Genomic DNA, 8,915 nt, shown 5'->3' with positions numbered 1-8,915 from the left:
GCCCCTGACTGAAGGGATTCCCAACCTGTGGTCACGGGCGGAATCCAGGTCCAAAGGAAGACTGCTAACCCCAACACACGGGGCGTAATAGTGTGTACCGGCCAAAGAAAGTGAAACATGAAAATATGGTTATTTCTTAAAATGTTATACATGAAAGCATAGTTATTTCTTAAATATTTATGCATAAAAGTATGGTTTATCCCTTAAACTGTTCTGCATGAAAGTATTTTCAAGGATTAGCAAAATGTTTATGTATGCATGTTTTCAAAGAAAAGATTAAATGCCTAGTATGTTCACTGTTTGGTGTACTACTTACTAAGTATTCGACTCACTTTTGTTTCTAATGTCCAGGTAATGATGAAAAGGCTAGGGAACAAGGAACTATTGCAGAGGGAGAGGCAGACGCTTAGGACCTTCCCTAATCAGAACAGTTATGTTTATGGATGATGGATTATGTTTTTATGAACGTATGGACTCTTAGAGCCTTTTACGGATGAATGTTTGAATAGAATGTCCATTAGGTGTTCCCTTTATTAAATTAGAAATTAGAGTACACGTGTGTCATGTTCATGCCGACCGCATGTTATTAGAAAAAAAAAAAAGAAGATAGGTACATACGTCGCGATCCCGCCCTTCCCGGGACGGGGTTGTGACATATCCTAATGCTCCAAGTCTTTGTTACATCCCAAGCAGTAACCTAGGGGTGTCACATGTACTTGACCCGAAAACTTGACTTATGCATCTACATTTTAGAAATAGCTGATAGTGAAATCTTGTAACAGAAAATCATGCTTGACTTTTCAGAGAAACACTTTTATTCTATTCATATTACACATTACTTGTAGTCTTATAGTCCTTGTAACACATGGGTGGAAACCTCATGGCTCCCCTACGCACCGTGGGCTCCCTACTAGTTACCACATCACTTCCGACCCACTTAACCCGTAGTGACTATGTTAGAGTTCTTATTATGTGACAGATCGCATTTCTCCTTCACCGCATCCATCTTATGGCACCCACTAGCGTTAGGTGCTACCTCACTACAGATTCCTTTAGAAAGGACCCATTCGAGGTGCACTGACTATGCTTCGTCGACCTAGGGGTTACCACTTCCAATTTATGCACTCTAGAGTGGACAAAAGAGTTCTACTAGGACATTCCCTCGTCTTTAGCATTTGGGGTTGTGACAAAACATGAAATGACATTTTCTTTTTAAAACAATGCCCAAACCAAAATGCATGTGACATGAACTTTGAAAACTCTTTTTCTTTTATGAGATGCTCGGTCATGCATGGTAATGGCTTACACACTTTTATGCAACACTTCTAAGCATATCACAATTACAACTTGAAAATATTAGAAAAATTGATACACTTGTCATAAAACAAAAATCGGTGCATAGCATGTTGAGCAAAGATATTTTGAACAAGACAAACTAGGTATGGCTGAATATCATAATATTCATAGGTGACACATATAAACATGACAAAGACTTGAGAAACTGCATATAAAGCATTCGATTGTCAACCATTCCATAATCCAATTTGGTCGATAAAATGAAAAGTTCATACAATAGATACGAACATTATCTGAAGGTAGGTTAAGACCTAACATACAAATATCCGAAGAGGTAAAATACCAACGTTAAGCAAGCTATGTGTAAATCATTAGATCAAGTGAGATAAAGAAATCCTAATTTGAGAGTGAGTGTATGGCGTACTTAGGGTTCATCCCTCTCGGTGGTAGAGCTCCTTCCTTGTCTAGTATAACTCTTCGTGTGTTTAGTCTCAAGGAGTTGCCCTAGGATGAATGACATTCATGCTCATTTAACAATGGCTTGGTCTTAGTGGCATGCATGGCATGTGTGTGTGTGGTGTAGGCCATACATGGTGATCATCACTTCCCATGGCTGAAACTTCTCAAAAGGAAAAACCTTAGTTGAACCCTTATGGTGACCGAAAATTCCTTATCCCTTCAAAGGCCATTTTCACTCATGTTTTCTAGTGATTGTTTGGTGTTTATCTTGAGGAAAAATCATAGTCTTCCCCCTTGTTCAAACATAACATGGACCTAATCACTTGTGCCCTTTCAACATCCCGATGAGGCACTCAAACCCAAGCCCCTCATCACCCTCAACTTCATGAGGCCATGTGTGTGTAGCTAAAAAGGTTGGGATGAAACATACTTGGGGAATGAGATGAGATGAGAATTTTGTGAAAAATAGTAACATGGTTTGTAAATAGTATTGAGATAGTTTGAGTGGAGTATTTTTTGAATTTTGGGAAAAGAGAGAAAAATTTGAATAAAAATATTATAAAATTAAAATACTGTTAGAATATAGTTTTTTAAAATTATTTTTGTTTGGAAATCTTAAAAAACTGAATTTTTTTTCATTTTTTGTTTGAAAGTTTGGGAAGGTTGTAATGATTAGTTTAAAAATGTTTGTTATAGTGATGTTTGGGAAGGAGATGAGATGAGATAGGATGAGATAAGACGAGAATTTTAGTATGGAAACTTTTTTCCAAACAAGCCCTAATGGTTCTTACCGTGGGCTATCTGCTTCTCCTCCCACCCGTGTGGTTAGATGGTAGGGAATGGTATGTGCGTAGGGAGTGTTTGGGTGGAGAGAAAAGTGAGGCAAGTGTGTTTGGTAGATGAGAAAGTGAGGGAGTTGATCTTTCCCTAAGGTGGTCGTGCGAGAGACATAAAGAGAGAGAGAGAGAGAGAGAGAGAGAGAGAGAGAAGGAGAGTGATCTAAAAATGGAAATGGCGAAAATGACTCGAGTATCCCCTTTGACGCCGGCCCCAAAAAACTCCCCTTTATACTTTCTCGCTTTCCCACACAGGACCCTCATCTCATCATCATTTCTAACATAGAAAGACAAAAGGTCTTTGTGCATGGGCACCATGTGGCAACCTACCTCTTGTTTGGCTGAAACCCCTCCTTTCTCTTCTTAATCATTGCCTTACATTGGGAATTCCAAAAGTTTCTTACATGTGGCGTGTCCTTGAAACCCTAAATGGCCCTTTGTATCCTCTCTTGTGGTCTAGGTTCAATGAACCCATGCTAGTGGCAACGGGTGTGTACGTCTTTTGTGACCGAAACCCTAAGGTGTCTCTTCATCATTTGAGTCCTTCTTATCCCTAGGTGTTTGCATGGTTGCCCTTTGGCATTGGCGTGCGTGTATCTAGCCTTAGCCGACCCTCTCTCTTCCTCCCTTGTCTTCATCTCCCACTAAGATTCTTCTAGAATCTTGGAGAATGCATGTGTCCCTTCCCCATGCACCTCTTCCTCTTCCTCATCATTACCTTTTCTAGAAATCCTAACACCTATTGCATGCATGACACATGGCAAAAGTGGTGGTTGGCTTTTCATGGATAGGCGTGTAATCCCTTTGGCCGAAACCCTAAAGTCTCTTTAGACTTGTGCTTTAGACTTTTGGCATCTCCCATGTGCCTCTTCCCCTTCTTCCACTTTCACATCTTGATTCAATATATCCTAAAGGTAGACTTGCATGAGAGCCATGTGTCATGTGGGTAGGTGAGATGGGTGTGTGCCCCTAAAATGTACTGAGCCCTACATCATCTTCCATCTCTTTGGCTTCTTCTGAAAACCTTCATGCATGCTTGCCAAGTGGCAACTATGTGCTAACCAAAAATGATTCTTCCGTAGGTTTCAAATGATTGGATTTCTAGGAAAAGCACAAAAAAAAAAAAGAAATAAATCTTTCTCCTTCTAGGTAGGCACCTCCATGCCCTAAATCCTAGTTAGGGGTTTCCTTAAACCCCTTTTTGCCCCTTAATAATCGAATACTACTTAGCCCATTTGGGCCTCTATTGGGCTTGGACGCCATTGCTATCAGATCCAAGTGGTTTTCTTGGCCCTAACATGTCCTGGTCTTGTTAAGATATTAGACTGAAATCTAACTAAGTTAAATCAAATAGATAAAATAACATGTGAGGTTTTTGGCAAAAATTCAGGTCGTCACAGTAGCTCTTTATTGTTACTGATGCAATTGACACTACAAGAAAAATGTTTATTCTAGACAAGATATTTGTGACTAAAATGAATTTTTTGAAACAAAAAATATGGTTCAAATTAATTATTTTTCTTGTAGTGAGATTTGCTATCAACCATTCAACAAAAGAGGAAAACTAAAGAAAAATAATATGGAAAAAAGAAAAAAAAATCCAAAACAACTGAAAAACATTAACAAATCCACATTCATCCACACCAGATGGGAAAAAATTTCAATACAATCAAAATACAGCATATCTGAGAAATGAAAAAGGCCACGAATGGCCACGGGTCTCTTAGCAAACCCATAGTCACTCATGGTTGTGGTTCCACTGCCATTTGTGCTTCAAGAATGTCGAGAAGAATAAGTAGTGGAGGAGCCAAGGAGGAGGAGGAGAAGAGAATGCGGGGGAGGAGGAGATCAAGATAAGGATGGTTGCGTTGCCATGCTGGCGTAAAGGAGAAAGAGAGAGCGCGGCGGGGGGGGGAAGAGAGATTAAAAGAGCCAAAGAGGAATAAGAGAGATAGGAAAGAAAGAGAGACAAGGGCTTAAACCTAACTTTGAAATGACATCATTTATGTCATTTTATTTTTTTAAAAAATGAATCTTATGATAGAACGATGTCGTTTTAGGGAGTTTATTTTTTTAATATATATATATATGGACTAGGCCTGAACCCTGCCCCCAACTCCTTTCTACGTGCGGGCATTTGCTCACATGCCCTTGTCTATGAATGGGGCCCATCGTTCTGGCTAGGTGGATGCTGGACGGGATGGCTGGTGGTAGTGCCCTCCAGCCCAACCCTAACTCCTATTGTCATGGGGTTTTAGAAAGGTGTTTCTTGATGGTGGGGAAGTTGAGAGGCCTTTTATTGTTCAAAGGGTTGAGAGAAAAGAGCTATAGGGTAGAGAGCCATGTAGTTAGGAGTAGATTGTTAATATTTGGGAAGCCGTGGTAATTAATGGACCATGATTAATGTAGGAAGGAGAGTGGGTTAGTTCTCATATTTTAGGGAATGTTTGGATAATGAGTTGAGATAAAAGTTAAATAAAATATTGTTAGAATATTATTTTTTAGTATTATTTTTATTTTAAAATTTGAAAAAGTTGAATTATTTATTATATTTTTTTTGTGAGAGTTTAAAAAAATTATAATAATTAGATGAGATGGGATAAGATGAGCGGCTCTCTCAATCCAAACAATCCCTTAATCTCTGTTTTAATGTAAATTTATCCTCATCCGGCCATTCGTTTAGGTAGGCCAGGTATGAACACCGAATCACATTAAATATTATTGTAATTATGTGCTTTTCTTTTTTATACCGATTACAGATCATCTAACAACCATTTAAAGTGGTGCGTAAAATCCGTCGTCAAGAGAGAGGAGAGATTCGGACATTCTCGTTAAGAACTAGTTTCTCTTCTTGGAATACCATTTTTGTCGATTTGTATGGGCTGCGGTACTCGGAGACGAGAAGGCATCTCGCCCATCAATATCAACGCACCTCACACAGTTAGTTATGTGCTGCACTTGGCAGAATGAGAGGGACAAATCTCCTCCCAATGGGTCAGGCATTGAAAATGTGATACCCCATGTGATATGGATAAGGGTAGGTAGTGTATGAGATCCTATATTGTTTGGAAATGAGAAGTTCTTACTCTTTATAAGATTCTAACAGGACTCTAATTATATCATTGACTAATTTTTTTAGAATATAGATCATGTGGTTTGGGCATTTCATTGGGTCGTTACAAATGATATCAGAGTTTATCCCAACTAGAAATGTGGGACTTGAGCCGTGCTACCTATAATGGACAGGCCCCATTTGTAACGCCCTAATGAAAGGTTCAAAATAACATTACCTATACTCCAAAAGGACTACTCAATAATATAATTGGAACCCCATTAGAACCTTATAAAGAGTAAGAACTTCTCATTTTTAAGTAATATGAAATCTCATACATCACTTACCATTATCCATATCATATGGGGTATCACAAAAAATTTTGTCCCCAAGGAGAGAGAGCCCATGCTAGCACCTCCCTTCTTCCGAACTATTTTATACTTGGTGCTAATTCCAACTTGGTGAATAAACACCGGGAATGCATCAGGCTCGAATAAAAAACCTTTTACTTTCCACTAGGTACGTGAGCAAGCTAGGCAAGTTGCTGTTCAATATTCCAAGTGGCCGGATGCCGTGAAGTTTTATCCCAAGCAGGATTTTCTGCATTAATTAATTAGTTTTTTTAGGTTACGTTTGGATGTTGAAGTGAGTTGAGTTGAAATAATAAAATATTATTAGAATATTATTTATTATTATTATTATTTTGAAATTTAAAAAAGTTAAATTGTTTATTATATTTTATATTGAGATTTGAAAAAATTGTAATGATGAATTGAGATGAGTTGAGAGGAATTGTGATTCCAAACGAAGCCTTATTGACTTATAATTAAAAAAATAAGGATGGTTGAGGAAAGTCATATATATAAATTATATGTATATTAATTTACACAGGATAAGTACTATCTCAGTATGACATTTGAAAGAAATAAAACACCAATAATAGGAGAGGAAATAATAGATGACAAGTTATCTCTAAGGTTTATTTTGTTGATACACTTTAAATAGCATAAAGACTTGATGTTCAAATGATCTACGAGAACGGCTGATCATCTTACAAGGTTAATTACCAAAATCCATCGCAGCAATACGTACGGACGTACAGCATGAATAATGACACAAAACCAGTAGTAGTGCAAGACCGAGCGTATACACGAACGTCGAACCTCAATGTAATTTCTCGGGGACTTGTAGCAAGATGATATATTTAGGCTTTAAATACGAGTCTGTATCTTTCACAATTTTAGCCATAACTAAATTAAATAAATGATCCATTCTGTGCTCTAATGTTGGAGATCGAAGGAGAAGAAGAAAATAAAAACAAAAAGCTCATATATGTATGTATGCTCGATCTACTAGCTAGAGCACTGCCAACGGCACTGGCCTATCCAAGCTAGCCCGAGGCGCTTTGGTTCTACTCGACTTCTTTTTCAGCCCGCCCATCTCTCCCTGATCTTGTGGCGCGCGCATTTTGTTTCTGAATGGAACCGGCGGGGATATTGCTGGAACAAGTATCATATTATCGTTGGTGGCACCTCCGTGAACGAGTATCCTTGTAATCCCTATGTAGTGCAGCGACTCTGCTATTTGCAGTGCAGTGACACCCTTGTTGGTTCGAGCTTCCACATCTGCTCCCTTCTTTACTATCAACTCTATCACTTCAGTTTGTCCCGACTCCACTGCACAGTGCAATGCCGTGTAACCATCTTCATCTTTAGCATCAATACTAATGCCTTTCTCCAGTAGAGCTCGAACTGCATCTATTTTTCCTTTGAATGAGGCTCTATGCAGCGCTGTCCAGCCATTCTGGTCTCGCCCGTTAATAACTGCGCCATTTTCAAGAAGTCTTTGGATTGTTCTTACTTCGCCCTTCCGAGCAGCAACACATAGACTGTCCCCAAGTTTGAGCGCATCGAAAAGCCGGTTGTGGCCGTAATCGACAGCAACATCATAAGCGGTTTTTCCAACCCTGTTTCGGATATCTTTGTTGGCTCCCTTTTGTAACAAAAGCTTGACCATCTGTTCGTCACCTATGCCTGCAGCGATATGCAGCGGCGTGTCAGCTTCTTCGGTGTTATGGACGTCGGGCCTCGCCCAGTTTGCCAACAAAAGCCTCGCGCAATCCCTCCTGCGCTCCTCGACTGAAAGGTGTAAAGCCGTGTTCCCGTGCTTTGTGAGTGCGTCCACATTAGCCCCCTTGAGTAAGAGGAGCCTCAACACCTCTGTGTGACCACCTCCGGCCGCAAGGTGTATAGGGCCCCAAGTAGAGGTCTCCAACCGTTCTGTGCTAGCTCTATGAGCCAATAATAGCTCCACTATCAGGGTTTCTCCGGAGGCTGCCGCGGATTCAAGTGGGCTGGACCCTGATCGACTCTGAGCCTCTACGTCCGGCTCAAATTCGAGAAGTAATTGGACAAGATCAGCTCGGCTTTGAGCGATGGCCAAATGAAGTAAAGTTTGTCCATGCGCGTCAATGGAATCCACCGCCCTCAACGCCGGGTCACTCTTCTCAAGAACCTCCCTAATTTCATCCATAGAACCATCGGCCACAAGTTGAGCCAAAACCGGCGGGCCAACGAACATGGTTTTGATTCCACTGTCTATGAAAACTTGCTTCTTCTTTGTTGTGAACCAGTCATTTGGAACAGCATCAAACATGGATGACGGTTCCTTGATGGCTGCCCCTGGAACCACAACGCTATGCAAAAGGAACGAATCATCGCTACGAGGGAAGGAGTGTGGAAGATTGGAACCCGGTGGGAGATGATAAATAATTTCTACAGTGAGAGTTGCGAGAGGAGATATGATTCCCGACTGCGGCCTGATAGTGTAACGGGTTTTGATCAGTGGTTGAAGCCGAAACGCGACCGGCATAGTGTACATAACGTTTCGCAAGGTGAGGACACCGTAACATTTCTGACCATGTTCGATGAGGATAGGAACAAGGTTTGATGGCTCTAAGCTTATAAGCCTGTCCATTGTGAGCACTTGTTCCTGATTACAATCTTTAAGCCTCAAACTTCTCGGCTTTTGATATTGTTGGTGGGTTTTGGAGGAAAAGGAAAACCCATGTAGAGGAACACGAAACGAAGTGAAGGAAAAGGATTGGTTGGAGTATTTTAAGGAACGGGGGATGTGAAGGCCGGCTTAACGACAGATTGCCAAGTGGGGGTGTTAAAAACAATGCTGACTTGTTCTATTCGGCGTCCGAACTGTATTACTCCAAGGACAGTTGTATACGTCAAAGAAACAAAGTTGATTGGGAGATGCTTCTG

At 40.4% G+C, this 8,915-nt stretch overlaps 1 protein-coding gene across 1 annotated transcript; it reads right to left on the bottom strand.

Annotated features, from left to right (window-relative positions):
• Positions 1-6,879: 6,879 nt before the first annotated feature.
• LOC108997887 (protein VAPYRIN-like) lies at positions 6,880-8,667 on the bottom strand. Its single transcript, XM_018974275.2, has one exon. It carries the CDS (start codon positions 8,617-8,619, stop codon positions 7,000-7,002), a length of 1,620 nt encoding a protein of 539 aa, XP_018829820.1. The 5' UTR covers positions 8,620-8,667; the 3' UTR covers positions 6,880-6,999.
• Between the last annotated feature and the right edge of the window lie 248 nt (positions 8,668-8,915).

The sequence above is a fragment of the Juglans regia genome, chromosome 4 (assembly GCF_001411555.2).
Source record: "Juglans regia cultivar Chandler chromosome 4, Walnut 2.0, whole genome shotgun sequence".
Taxonomy (NCBI): Eukaryota; Viridiplantae; Streptophyta; class Magnoliopsida; order Fagales; family Juglandaceae; genus Juglans; species Juglans regia.
Note: the sequence above shows the minus strand (reverse complement) of the source record. Positions and strands in the feature narration are given on the sequence as shown.

What these genes read in the sequence shown, in the direction of transcription:
- LOC108997887 (XM_018974275.2), bottom strand. Translation starts at nt 8,619, where the DNA reads ATGGACAGGCTTATAAGCTTAGAGCCATCAAACCTTGTTCCTATCCTC.